At 38.1% G+C, this 15,229-nt stretch overlaps 1 protein-coding gene across 6 annotated transcripts in view; it reads right to left on the reverse strand.

Moving 5' to 3' along the window:
* The window catches only part of LOC137244052 (serine-rich adhesin for platelets), a 403,539-nt gene that overhangs the window by 157,814 nt on the left and 230,496 nt on the right, over positions 1-15,229 (reverse strand). For all 6 annotated transcript variants that reach the window (XM_067772531.1, XM_067772529.1, XM_067772530.1 and 3 more), the window contains one exon: positions 12,326-12,576. In XM_067772531.1, the coding sequence (XP_067628632.1) occupies positions 12,326-12,566 (241 nt within the window). In that variant the 5' untranslated portion in view covers positions 12,567-12,576. The remainder of the gene's footprint in view (positions 1-12,325; positions 12,577-15,229) is intronic.

Raw genomic sequence — 15,229 nt, forward strand, 5'->3', positions numbered from 1 at the left:
TCATCGCTTTAACCGCCTTTGGCAATGAAGTATCGCATTTTTTCGGTTTTTCGAAATTTTCGATATCGAAAAAGTGGGCGTGGTTATAGTCCGATATCGTTCATTTTAAATAGCGATCTGAGATGAGTGCCCTGGAATTTACATACCAAATTTCATCACGATACCTCAAAATTTACTCAAGTTATCGTGTTAACGGACAGACGGACGGACGGACATGGCTCAATCAAATTTTTTTTCGATACTGATGATTTTGATATATGGAAGTCTATATCTATCTCGATTCCTTTATACCTGTACAACCAACCGTTATCCAATCAAAGTTAATATACTCTGTGAGCTCTGCTCAACTGAGTATAAACAAGTAAGGAAGGCTAAGTTCGGGTGTAACCGAACATTACATACTCAGTTGAGAGCTGTGGAGACAAAGTAAGGGAAAATCACCATGTTGTAAAAATAACCTAGGGTAACCCTGGAATGTGTTTGTATGACATGTGTATTAAATGGAAGGTATTAAAGAGTATTTTAAGAGGAAGTGGGCCATAGTTCTATAGATGGACGCCATTTAGGGATATCGCCATAAAGGTGGACCAGGCCTGACTCTAGAATTTGTTTGTACGATATGGGTATCAAATGAAATGTGTTAATGATAATTTTAAAAGGGAGTGGGCCTAAGTTCTATAGGTGGACGCCTTTTCGAGATATCGCAATAAAGGTGGACCAGGGGTGACTCTAGAATTTATTTTGTACGATATGGGTATCAAATGAAAGGTATTAATGAGTATTTTAAAAGGGCGTGGGCCTAAGTTCTATAGATGGACGCCTTTTCGAGATGTCGCCATAAAGATGGACCAGGGGTGACTGTAGAATTTCTTTGTACGATAGGGGTATCAAATGAAAGTTGTTAATGAGTATTTTAAAAAGGAGTGGGCCTTAGTTCTATATGTGGACGCCTTTTCGAGATATCGCCATAAACGTGGCCCAGAGGTGACTCTAGAATGCGTTTGTACAATATGGGTATCCAATGAAAGGTGCTAATGAGTATTTTAAAAGGGCGTGGGCCTTAGTTCTATAGGTGGACGCCTTTTCGAGATATCGCCATAAAGGTGGACCAGGGGTGACTCTAGAATTTGTTTGTACGATATGGGTATCAAATGAAAGGTGTTAATGAGTATTTTAAAAAGGAGTGGGCCTTAGTTCTATATGTGGACGCCTTTTCGAGATATCGCCATAAACGTGGACAAGGAGTGACTCTAGAATGTGTTTTTCCGATATGGGTATCAAACGAAAGGTGTTAATAAGTGTTTTAAAAAGGAGTGGGCCTTAGTTCTATGGGTGGATGCCTTTTCGGGATATCGCCTTAAAAGTGGACCAGGGGTGACTCTAGAATTTGTTTGTACGATATGGGTATCAAATGAAAGGTGTTAATGAGTGTTTTAAACGGGAGTGGGCCTTAGTTCTGTAGGTGGATGCCTTTTCGAGATATCGCCATAAAGGTGGGCCAGGGGTGACTCTAGAATTTTTTGTACGATATGGGAATCAAATGAAAGGTGTTAATGAGTATTTTAAAATGGAGTGGGCCTTAGTTCTATATGTGACGCCTTTTCGAGATATCGCCATAAACGTGGACCAGGGGTGACTCTAGAATTTGCTTGTACGATACGGGTATCAAATGAAAGGTGTTAATGAGTATTTTAAAAGGGCGTGGGCCTTAGTTCTATAGGTGGACGCCTTTTCGAGATATCGCCATAAAGGTGGACCAGGGGTGACTCTAGAATTTGTTTGTACGATATGGGTATCAAAAGAAAGGTGTTAATGAGTATTTTAAAAAGGAGTGGACCTTAGTTCTATGGGTGGACGCCTTTTCGGGATATCGCCATAAACGTGGACCAGGGGTGACTCTAGAATGCGTTTGTACAGTATGGGTATCCAATGAAAGGTGTTAATGAGTATTTTAAAAGGACGTGGACCTTAGTTCTATAGGTGGACGCCTTTTCGAGATACCGCCATAAAGGTGGACCAGCGGTGACTCTAGAATTTGTTTGTACGATATGGGTATCAAATGCAAGGTGTTAATGAGTATTTTAAAAGGGAGTGGGCCTTAGTTTTATAGGTGGATGCCTTTTTGAGATATCGCCATAAAGGTGGGCCAGGGGTGACTCTAGAATTTTTTTGTACGATATGGGTATCAAATGAAAGGTGTTAATGAGTATTTTAAAATGGAGTGGGCCTTAGTTCTATATGTGGACGCCTTTTCGAGATATCGCCATAAACGTGGACCAGGGGTGACTCTAGAATGTGTTTGTACGATATGGGTATCAAATTAAAGGTGTTAATGTGTATTTTGAAAGGGCATGGGCCTTAGTTCTACAGGTGGACGCCTTTTCGAGATATCGCCATAAAGGTGGACCAGGGGTGACTCTAGAATTTGTTTGTACGATATGGGTATCAAATGAAAGGTGTTAATGAGTATTTTAAAAGGGCGTGGGCCTTAGTTCTATATGTGGACGCCTTTTCGAGATATCGCCATAAACGTGGACCAGGGGTGACCCTAGAATGCGTTTGTACAATATGGGTGTTAATAAGTGTTTTAAAAGGGAGTGGGCCTTAGTTCTATGGGTGGACGCCTTTTCGGGATATCGCCATAAACGTGGACCAGGGGTGACTCTAGAATGCGTTTGTACAATATGGGTATCAAATGAAAGGTGTTAATGAGTATTTTAAAAGGGCGTGGGCCTTAGTTCTATAGGTGGACGCCTTTTCGAGATATCGCCATAAAGGTGGACCAGGGGTTACTCTAGAATTTGTTTGTACGATATGGGTATCAAATTAAAGGTATTAATGAGGGTTTTAAAAGGGAGTGGCCCATAGTTGTATATGTGAAGGCGTTTTCGAGATATCGACCAAAATGGGGACCAGGGTGATCCAGAACAGCATCTGTTGGGTACCGGTAATTTATTTATATATGTAATACCACGAACAGTATTCCTTCCAAGATTCCAAGGGCTTTTGATTTCGCCCTGCAAAACTTTTTCATTTTCTTCTACTTAATATGGTAGGTGTCACACCCATTTTACCAAGTTTTTTTCTAAAGTTATATTTGCGTCAATAGACAAATACAATTACCATGTTTCATCCCTTTTTTCGTATTTGGTATATAATTATGGAATTTTTTTCATTTTTCGTAGTTTTCGATATCGAAAAAGTGGGCGTGGTCTTAGTCGGATTCCGGCCATTTTTTACACCAATACACAAAGTGAGTTCAGATAAGTACGTGAACTGAGTTTAGTAAATATATATCGATTTTTGCTCAAGTTATCGTGTTAACGGCCGAGCGGGAGGGCAGACGGTCGACTGTGTATAAAAACTGGGCGTGGCTTCAACCGATTTCGCCCATTTTCGCAGAAAAGAGTTATCGCCATAGAAGCTATGCTCTAACCAAATTTCACAAGGATTGGTAAATTTTTGTTCGACTTATGGTATTAAAAGTATCCTAGACAAATTAAATAAAAAAGGGCGGAGCCACGCCCATTTTGAAATTTTCTTTTATTTTTGTATTTTGTTGCACCATATCATTACTGGAGTTGAATGTTGACATAATTTACTTATATACTGTAAAGATATTAACTTTTATTTTAAAATTTGAATTAAAAAAATTTTTTTTTCAAAAGTGGGCGTGGTCGTTCTCCGATTTTGCTAATTTTTTTAAGCATACATATAGTAATAGGAGTAACGTTCCTGCCAAATTTCATCATGATATCTTCAACGACTGCCAAATTACAGCTTGCAAAACTTCAAAATTACCTTCTTTTAAAAGTGGGCGGTGCCAAGCCCATTGTCCAAAATTTTCTTAGTTTTCATTTCTGCGTCATAAGTTCAACTCACCTACCAAGTTTCATCGCTTAATCCGTATTTGGTAATGAATTATCGCACTTTTTCGATTTTTCGAAATTTTCGATATCGAAAAAGTGGGCGTGGTTATTGTCCGATATCGTTCATTTTAAATAGCGATCTGAGATGAGTGCCCAGGAACCTACCTACCAAATTTCATCAAGATACCTCAAAATTTACTCAAGTTATCGTGTTAACGGACAGACGGACGGACGGACGGACATGGCTCAATCGAATTTTTTTTCGATACTGATGATTTTGATATATGGAGTCTATATCTATCTCGATTCCTTTATACCTGTACAACCAACCGTTATGCAATCAAAGTTAATATACTCTGTGAGCTCTGCTCAACTGAGTATAAAAAGGAAGCCGCATTGAATTTTCAAACGGAGATGAGGTGGGAAATGAGAATGGAAATGAAAAATTTCTTGCTATTTTTGTTGTTATTGCTGCTGATAGCCGGCACTGCGCTAAGTCTTGCAAAAAAATGCAACAATTTTAATGCACCCACGAACATCGATTTTCCAGTTGAATTTTTTTCCTGTCGCTTTTTTTCTCTTTTGCATTAGATTGATGTTTGTAATCTCAAGATTTTATAGCTGGTGGGCGCAAGTACAATGGCAGACAAAACAGAGTTGCAAAGAAATTGAGATTTATTGTATAAAAAAATATTTGTTTTGTTCTAACAAAGTTGTGGCCATTTAAGTTGCAGCAGTTACGAAATCTATTATGGCTGAAGTGAATTGATTTTGAAGTTTCATGTGCTGAGTGCATTTAAATGTAAAGGAGTTCCCGACAGACGCCGTTTGTCTGAACGGAGTAGCGTTTCGGCAGTAGCTTGACAAGTCCTCCGAGTGTATTTCTGCTATCATAAGCTGTTCAATAAAAATTGTTTGACTTAGAGGAGCCTTAGAGTTCAAAATTGGCAGGGAGTACAAAGTTATGAGACTTGTCATTAAATACCTATGAATGTAAACTCTAGCTTTGAATCCAACGAATTTCAGTGGAAAATATAAAATAGCACCCAGTATGTACGAACTCGCTGCATAAGATAAAAGGCTTAAGGCTTTTAGCTGCTCACTTAAGCCCCTCTTCCGTGATAGGTAGGTATACAGCCAGGTTTGTCGCAGTTGCTCCTGGTGCGTTGTGGAGGTTTCCCGGAAAATGTTTATCTATGAGCAGCTCTTTGAATGCAGAGGAAGGGGCGGTCCCCACTCCGCAGGAAGAACCAGGTGGAAAACGATTTAAACTCGCTTGGTGCGACAAATTTCCGCCAGTTGGTAGTGCGAAGAAGCGACTGGCGCGCCTTGTTGGACGGCCATAACCGTTTGAGTCTGAGTCATGGTACCATCAGTGGGAGTTTACGCTTACAACATGGTTTTCGCACTGAACAAACCTGTGCATTTTAAAGTGCCGATGTGAAGTTCGCTACCAGGTTTGTTAGCTCCTCCATTGAGGGGCTTTGTGGGGGCGATTGCGGTAAGTCTTAAGCTAACAACTCATTATCAAGTTCTCAGTTTTAATTATGTGATTATACCTCACAGTTTATTGTTTATCGAAAAAGTCTAAACTACTTCAATGTGGTATGTAAAAGTATGTTCCTCAAGAACAAGCCATTTTTTAACCCACCCATAAGCCAATCATTACAAATAACAAGGTTGTTAAAAGGTCACTAAAAAGTGACTCACCACGGGACTTTCCAATTAGGGATTGTGTGTCATTGCATCCGCTTTGATGAGTAGGTGACCTTTCTTGAGATCTGCCACCATATCTTTCATCATCCTTTGCCTAGTGAGATTCCTGAACACAAATCTGCCAAGTCTATCATCAACTACATCTTCGCAATGGAGACGACCATTGATAAGATATGCGAAACTATGAAGGGCTTCTCTTTATTTCAAATCAGTGTTAGCAGCGAAAGCAATGTCAAAATAGACATTTATCAGAGAATATACCTTACCATCAAGAGCTGTTTTGGTCGAAAAATTTAAAGGAAAGAAAGTTCTAAACTTACAAAAGTCACGATCTTGAAATCACCATAGCTGTCCTGACGGATGGCTCGAAATCATAGACGTTGCGGAAAAAAGGGTTGGATTATTAGATAGGAAAATTTAAAGGCCCATGTGGTCAGCATATAACCTTCAGAAGAGTAGACAAACTCAAGATGAGAACAGCTCTTAAGAAGTTATGGATTACGAAGCTTCAATTGTAATTTCAAAATGTTGGCACTACCAATTGATTGCATTTCTAATTTCGATTTACGTTCCGCATGTTTTAAATCGAAGTTAAAGCCGAAGTACCTAGGATTGAAAAATATTTAGTTATAAGGGGAACCGTCCCGGCAAATTAAGTGATTTTAGAAATATGCGCTGCCCCTTCGAAAATATCCTATTTCCGAATTTGCTTCAAAAACCCCTTATCTTATAATCTCAACACATTTTGGCATTAGATAGGACGTTTATGGAAAAAAATTGAGACAGGGCGTTTTTCTACGGAGCTCCGAGATAGGGAGTTTTTAGAAACAAATCCTGGTACAGGGTGTTTTCCGGAATTGTTCAGAGATAGGGCCTTTTCGAACTTTCAAAGAGATGGGGTGATATTCTTCTTAGCAGTCGAAATACTAATTCATTCTGCGTTCTCCTTTTTGAATACGGTTCTGAAAAACTATAGCACTGCGAGATTTTGTATATTCAGTATGAAAACACGCCAGAACGGATGTGACAACCGGTCGCTTACTGTCTTGCCCTTCTAACCTTCTAAACAAGTCCACTTTACAAACTGTAAAATAATCTGGAAACATATTATATATTTTGGTTTGTACTCATTTCTACCGAAGATAGTTAATCTCGTTCATCGCATCTAATGATACATCAAGGCTGGGTGTTGGCGCATTTTTGGCGTTGATACGATGAAGCCAGCGCCAAGGCGTCAAGCGAATTTCTAGCGTTTTTCGATAGTGCATTGATGGCGATACTCGCGCCTTTCGGGATAATGCATAAAAAGCCAGAATTTGCTTGAACTGGGTAGCTGAAGCTGGGTATTTTGTTTCTGTAGCAAAAACAAATCGAACCTGAGCAAGTGCTCGCATATTGGGATTTCAAGAGTCTCCAAAAATTTAAAGTGTTTGCGCTTTCGCATACGCAATGGGAGCACAATTATGCCATGAAATGCAGATCCCTGGCTTAGGCGCATTGTGTTGTATGAAATTTGTTTGTCAGCCATGAGTTAAGAAGTTATTTGCGCTGCTATAGCAGTTAAATTGAGGTGTTAAGATGATGATGGTAGCGCTGGAAGTTTAGCTTTCAAATATGCCTAAGTATGACTTAACATGTTATTGCTTGTGCCATATACTCGATTTTCTTATGTCTGTGTCTGTAGCCATTAAGCAGCACCTTTTGGCAGCCGAATCTAACTGCTACTAGATGTTGCTTCAATGAAATTTTGCAAAGATGAGATTGTATGGGTCTAGTGTAACAGGCGCTATTGGCCATCATCGGTATCAACGCAATAAGCCAACAACACAAAAAGTTACACAGCTTTATAGCTCTTGCTTATCTTCAGGAATGGACCGTTAAGTACCCTGTACAAGCGTCAATAAAGTTGTTGGAGTCATCTTTTTTGTAGACTCACTGGGCAAGACTAGCTGGCAGGTTTGGCAGCACGTAGTCGTTTCAGATAAAAGAATCTGCTGATGTTTCATACAGATCCAACAAAAAGGTATTGATTCCTTTTCAGTAGTTCTCTTAGATACTTAGGCATTTCAAAGCTGTTTCATATTCTGACGAATATTACTGACACTAAGTGATACTCACATCACTAGTCTGATGCTAAGTAAATGAAGCCACAACATTAATAAATCAGACAGTCACTTGTATCTACATAAACGAATCAATCATTATGTCTACACATATGTACGTACACGCAGCGGAGAAGCAACGCACAACCACGTGCATATATCTGAGATACTCCCGAAAGTATGCAATCATTTGTGCAAGTATCACTCACATATACACGCGCATGAGTTTTGCGAGAAGCTATAAAATCGTGCAGCTGTAGTTATAGGTGAGAAATTTAAAGCTGATAACTAACTAGTAAATTCTGGAAATAGAAGCGCCTAGAAATATGTCAACGAGGAAACGACGTTAGTAAAAGGTTGCAAGTAAGAGGAATTGCAGTAAATTCGTTACAATATTAACAAAAACAAAATACTTTCAAAATTTCTTATAAAATATTTGTGTACAATTGTTTTCATTTGCTTTCAAAACAATTTAATTCTTGTATACTAATGACTTTAGCATATTTAAGCAAAACGATAATTGGATATCATCTACGCTTTTTTGGTTTGTCTAGCAAAAAGTCAATAAACCCTACAAGATATTGAGACGACGAACTGTTGAGGAAATATTAATGAAACACGCATGTAGGCACCAATAGCGACTGTGAATGTGTGTATGTATGTATATTCGAGTAATCAAAGTGTCATTGAGTTCAATTTGTGGTGGATGGGGTGTGGTTATATGATTGCTCTGAATGCTGCTGCGTAAATTGAAATTGTAGCAAAGAGTAAAATTATCTATAGAAACTTATGATTGATTCGAGCACCCGCTCATGTGAAAATTTTAAGTACGTTTATGATTGATAGTTAGCTGTAATACATTATGTGGTTTGTTATCAAAGAAAGTACAGTGAACATTTGTGAAAGAAATACATTTCAAATGACTTCTTATACGAAAAAATAAGACTGAAAGTAGGATGTTTCTTCTTTACGTACACTTTCTCGAAAGGTCTGCCAAGATACGATAAGACTTATTGGAGACACCAGCAACCGACGTTGAAGGGCCCATTAGAATTCAACTTTACGTAGACTTGCTCGAAGAAACTGCCATCGCTCTTGTGTACTTATTGGAGACACCAGCAACGTCGGTTGAAGGGCCTCTTACGCTTCTTCTTTACGTAGAATTTCTCGAAGGATTTCACTCTCGTGTGCAATGAGCTTTATACTTAAACAGCCTGTCCATAGCTGTCTACCCCTAGCAGTGGCATAACAATAGGGTGGCAGGGCTGGAAAATGCCACGGGCCTCCACCCAAGAGGGTCCCGGACCAAGAGGCCGCGAGCTCAAAAATATTTGTTAAATTGTACCTGAGTATTTTATTTTATTTTATTTGAAAAGTATATTTTTATAAGTTCTGCTAAAAATCCAAAGTGAGACAACTAAAGACCATAATATATAGGAGCATAGTATCAAAAGACGGAATATTGTACGGAGATTTTATATCTAATAACGGAAGTGAGCATTTAACTTCAATAATATTAAAAACATTAAACCCTACTAGATGGGCAGGGCGTTATAATGTCGTTTGTCAAAGAGCGCTAATGAAAACATTCTTTTAAAATGCAAATCAGATAAAAAAAAATTAAGCCGTTTCACTCAAAAAGAAGATCGAAAACTGTAAGCGAATAGTGTAGCAGAAAAATGGTCCACCCATGAATTTTCTAAACTTGCCAGAGGATGGTAAAACGCCGTTTTGATGAGCTTTGCGAAGACGAGCGTCTTCAAGATCCGAAAAATTTGTTCAAAGTGGACATATTTTATTGAGTATTGGGCATCATTATAAACCAACTGACATCGCGTTTTATTCCAATGAATGAAATTGCTTCAACTTCCAGTATTTTGCAGCCTTCCACTTTAAGTTTTAAATGACACTGGTCGTTTAAAAAAAGCTCTAGAACTTGTTGAAATATATAAAAAAGATATATCCGAATCATTTACCATAGAAATTCTCAGTTTTCGACCCACTATCAGAGACGAAATAGAAAAATCGCCGTGTATTAGAGACCTCGTTGATTTATTAATAATAAAAAATCATTTTATGTCTTTCAGCTTTCCTGAGTATGCACTGCATTACTGTTATTTCTTACAATTCCTGTAACTACAGCTAGTGCTGAACGATCAATTTCAGAACTAAAGCTGATAAAAACCTACTTAAGAAACTCTCTGAGACAAGGCAGGTTATGTAACTTGGCTATTCTACTTATTGAATGATGTTATAGACGCTTTTGCGGAACAGAAATCTCAAAAAAAAAAAAAATTTCTTAACAAATATCTTATTGAAATTAAACTGTTATTTTTATTTCATTGTAAATGCATCCAGGTTTCCGCATAGTGCTAGCATGGTGTACATTCCATTCTCTCTTGCCTAAGAGAGTAGCCCTATGGCCATTAGTGGGACATATACAACGTGCAATTGAGTGCGCTGAAAATCTCGAAGTTTATTAAAATTAAACTGAAAGAACTTGCCACGGGCACCAGATTGTATAGTTACGCCACTGACCCCTAGAGCTTTAAATTGTATCAGCTTGTTTTCTTACAAATATTGCGGTCAATATCTATTTAATTTTAAATTATCCTTTTGAAACTATAATCTTCCTGATGAAGGTTTTTGCCACCGAAACGCATGTGAGGAAAGAACGTTTCCATTGTTATCACTCTTTCAAGCACTTTATAATTTTTTCCATTTAGCCTTATGATATAACAGTATTCTCAATTTCAAAGTAGATAAAACTTAATATTTCATTAAAATGGAGTCCTAAACGTCTGCAAAACTCTGTCAGCTTAACATTAGTCAGGTTTGATGGCTTTATGTGTATCCAACCACAGATATTGATTTTTTCTCTATTTGCATTTCTTACCGTGCCCGCTTATCACTTATTAGGCTTCCTTTCAATCTTCATTAAGTGCAATTCAAACACATTACCAATAAGCGGCTCTTTGAAAAGTTTTTCTGTGCTATTTCCTTGCCGTTCGCTGCAGTTTTTGCAGAGTCAGTACATGACTTATTTCTATATTTCTCAACGCCGAGTCAATGACTTTTGACACTCAAGTATGATGATTGAAGTTGCAATATAAAAAGAAAATGGAAAGAAAAACTTCCAAAAGGACTATAGAAAAAATGCTATGGTTTCAATCATAAATCTAAATCAATTTGGCGAAATGACTCAAGCGGCTATGATCTATATCTCTAAGAGGAAATCCTACAGGAATGAGGTGGCTGCAGTAAAAAAAAAATAAAAGAAGTTACTAGTTCAAAAATAATATAGCTCCAGGGTGCTATAGGCCGTACCTATTTCTCCGGAAATTTCAATACAAAAACTTTAGAACTTTTTTTTTTCGTTTTTTTACTTCCATTTTTTGCTGTTTCACTCTGCTCGAAAAATATGTTCCAGACGAAATACATGGATCAAGAAACGTATAAAATGGAATGACGAAAATTGGTAATTAGGGAAACTATTTCGGTGATGAATAGATAAAAGAAGAATGGATTAAGGTACATTTTATCATACATATTCCAGCACCCGCTGTGTCAAGCTTATAATTTTTTCTCGAATATCAGTTACTCTAGAAGAAGAGGCCTTCAACCATATTGAGTAGGAAAACAAGCTATGAAGCAGTTCGAAAATTGAGCGCTGGAACGTGAGTCCCAAGTAACAGTCGAGTACAACCTTTTACACAGCAACTGCAGCTCTTTAGAGATATTGGGACCAATTGCAAATGACGAATTGAATGGTAACAGAAGAAGTGGGTGATACGCAGGCGGGTCTTTTTTTGGTGCCGTCCAATTCCATACTTTTTGGGGTTACATATTTCTTAATGAATTGCGCAAATCAGGTCTAGCTGTACTTAATAAGGTGAGTTTAGTCGAGGGTAGGGTTGTGGTAGCAATCAGTTAATCCAAGCTCATATACATAGAGGTCCACAAACCATCCACAGAATAAAACCATAGTATTTATGTGCTTAGATCGAAACATACATTCAAACACGGTTCGAGGTGTTAGGAGCAAGAGTGTACTCTCGTAGGGAACGAAGTGGCTTGCCTTATTGGCATGCGACGAACGGAGTAGTTATGAGCGGACAGTGTGAAATGATAGCGGGAATAGTTCAAGATGTGAAGTGCTCAACGACAATAGCAAGCAGCGGCGAGGGTCACAATCACGACAGTTAGAAAGCGGTATGATAGCGGTGGGACAGTAGTCGGTAAAGGGGCTGGGCGTATCGAAACCACGACACTCGCACCATGATGGCACCAGAGACGAGGGGAATAAGTTGCCTGTTGCCTAGCTGTTGTGTTTGCCATGCATCTGTACAATGGTATAGTTTTAGGCGCAAGTGTTAAGTTAGACCTGCCGATTTGAAATTGCAGCCGCGTTGGATCAGGGCAGAAATTATATGTTAAAAACTATAAAGGCCTCCTACGAGTATATTGTTTTGAATATCTCTATTTAGGATATCTCTGCGGAGATAAGAGCGTCAATTTTAACAGAGCACGTGAGACCCGGAGGGCAGAGCTTTTAACCCTTTTAATGTTTACTTTAAATGCAATTGTTTAAATATTTTCCATGCCACATTTAATCATTTCATTCTTTGACTAACTTACCAGCATTTGCTGCTGTTTCACCACCTCCTCCACCAGCACCGCCACCACTGCTGCTACTTTCGATCATATTTGTCACCGACAGCGGCGTTGATGTAAGTTGTTGTTGGTTTTTTGTAGACATAGTGGTCATATGGTAATCGGGCAATGACATTGGACCCGATGCACTACAACAACTTGCTCCATCCACAACATCTAACGGTGGGGAGTTCTCCCGAACGCATGACATCAGACTGGCGGACATGCTGTAGCGTCTGCAAAGGTAAGAACAGAAAATAACGTTTGATTAATGGTAAGTCTAGAATATTGAAGAAAATAGATAAAATATTGTGGCGAATGTTGACATCACTATGCTTTTAGTAAATAATCGCAACAACAAAACACAGCAAGCAGCGACACTTATGTACAAGGCAATGAAGAACATTCCACACACATAACCAATAGCTCGAAGTGAAGAGATATCTCACATACACATATGTAGTCATCAGCTAAGAGCAGAAGTTGATACTCGCACATACACACTCATATGGCTAGTAGAAAAGCATAAACTACAAATATACATGTATACAGCTGGTAACCAAGCATGAGATACAACTGTTCTCGAACAGTTTTCGCGAAATGACCAGACCTTAGGAGAAATGGGTGAACGAGAAATCCGAGAGTATAAAAGCAGCGCAAGCTCAGGAATCAATCAGTGATCAGTTTCATTTAAACACGCTTTTGTGAAGTACGTGATATTAAGTATAATTGTACTACTCCCAAATTACTCTAAATAAAAACCATTTTGCAATACTGAATATTGGAGTTATTTATTCGACAGTTTAGTGATTCGAACGATAATAGAAGGCGCAAAATAATTGGAATCGCCCAAATTTCGTTACAATATTTTACACATGACATAACTACATAATACAGTGCTCTCTATTTGGAATTATGTGCCTTTCTATGGGGCAGATAATCTATTTGTCACGAAAAGACTTATATCCGCGTCCGCCTTGGCCTAAATTTGGAAATAAAAGTAAATAGCATGGGTTCAATGTGCTATTAAGTTGCCCTGGAATTCTAAGGGCTATGAATTTATCCCTAGAACATGTGAAGAAAATTGGATAAGAAATTAAGGCAAAGGTTAAGGACACAGCAGCTGTGTATATAAAAAAAACAGTATATACACATGCACTTTACCTTTATATGGACTGCTAATTTTGTAACTTTATCTAAACTTATGAAATTGTTGTGCAGCAAACTAGTACTGCTAAATTTCAGTATGCATTATACTCAGTTGCAACTAAAATGTGTCTCTCCATTTTATATCTACACTATTCTCCACATCTAGTTATGACCAAAAATGGTGTGAGTCCACTATTCATCGCAACCGATTCTGCAAAAGGTTATACACTACGACGAACAGAGGTGTGTATCTCCGCTATTCAGAAAAACCTTTTTTACCGAGCTATTTACCTCTGCCGCGAATCTTCCGTAATTGCCGCCAGATGAGTCTCCTAAACTTTATTTAAGTGATAATAACCATTTTTTTACCCGCAAAGGTAGATGGGTACATCTGTAAAACAAAACACGGTTAGCCCTTCCGTAGTAAAACGAGTAAAGTTTCTGAGATGGCAAAATGTGTAAAGTCGGAATTTCTTTTTGAGGTGTAAACATCTTTGCTCAAGGTACGGGGAAATACGGATTGTAAGCGTAAATGGTACTACCCTGTATCGTAATGTGAGAACAATGTACGTGGTAGAGTTGATATGAGGAAAACCAGATACCAAATCAATTAATGCTAAATACCAAGCAAAAAGCAAATCTCTGATTTATGTGCAAAGGAGAAAATGATGTGGATGATAATAGCGATATGCACAATTCAAAGTTTATACCCTCAGAGCTCCCACAACCCAAATATCAACCTCACCTATGTAGGGGAAATCCTGTTACAAATATAAATGCACCATAGACATATTTAGCAGGCGGGCCTCTGGCGAACCCAAGTTCCGCATGAACTTTTTCTTTATCGCAACAGCAACAACAAAAATCGTCACGTTTGCGAAACGAAGGCAAGGAATGCAGAAGGAAGGAAAAGTAAAAAGAAAAGGAGAGGAGATGAAAGGAAAGATTGGAAGTCAAAACTGAAGCTGTCACCGAAACTGGGCGGCGTGTTTTTCGATGAGTTATCGGTATGTTCAATGTAGGTGTGTTTTACTGACGAGGTATCGTTTTGCTATCGAAGTGCTATACATTGGCTACCATTAAAAAAATGATCAATTATGTACTGATTTTCAGTTGACGAGTTACCGGATCGTTATCGAAAAGTTATCGATTTGCTATCGAAAAATTAACGGTTTTTTAGCAAAACGTTATCGATATGCTTATTATCAAAAAGTTGTCGGCACTTTCGCAGCGTTATCGATTTAGTATCCATCGACAAGTTCTTAAAAAGTTATCGATTTCTTATCGGAGTGATTCCAACTTGCTATCGGCGTTTTAGCGGTTTGCTTACTAAAAATTTATCTATTTTTTTATCAATAATTCATCTTGTTGTTATGAAATAGATACCTATAAAACTTCACTATACATTCGATGACACATCTGTAACGTCGATACTTTATCGAAGCGTTATCGAATTATTATCCATCGACAAGTTATTAAAAAGTTATCGATTTCTTATCGGAGTGATACCAACTTGCTTTCGGTGTCTTAGCGGTTTGCTATTAAAAAGTTATCAATTCATTAAAAAGTTATCGATTTTTATCGATAATTAATCTTGTTGTTACGAAACAGATACCTATAAAACTTCACTACACATTCAATGACACATCTGTAACGTCGATACTTTATGGAAGCGTTATTGATTTAGTATCAATCGGCAACTTATTAAAAAGTTATGGATTTCTTATCGGAGTGATACCA

Source organism: Eurosta solidaginis, chromosome 3 (assembly GCF_040869045.1).
Source record: "Eurosta solidaginis isolate ZX-2024a chromosome 3, ASM4086904v1, whole genome shotgun sequence".
In the NCBI taxonomy this organism is placed as follows: domain Eukaryota; kingdom Metazoa; phylum Arthropoda; class Insecta; order Diptera; family Tephritidae; genus Eurosta; species Eurosta solidaginis.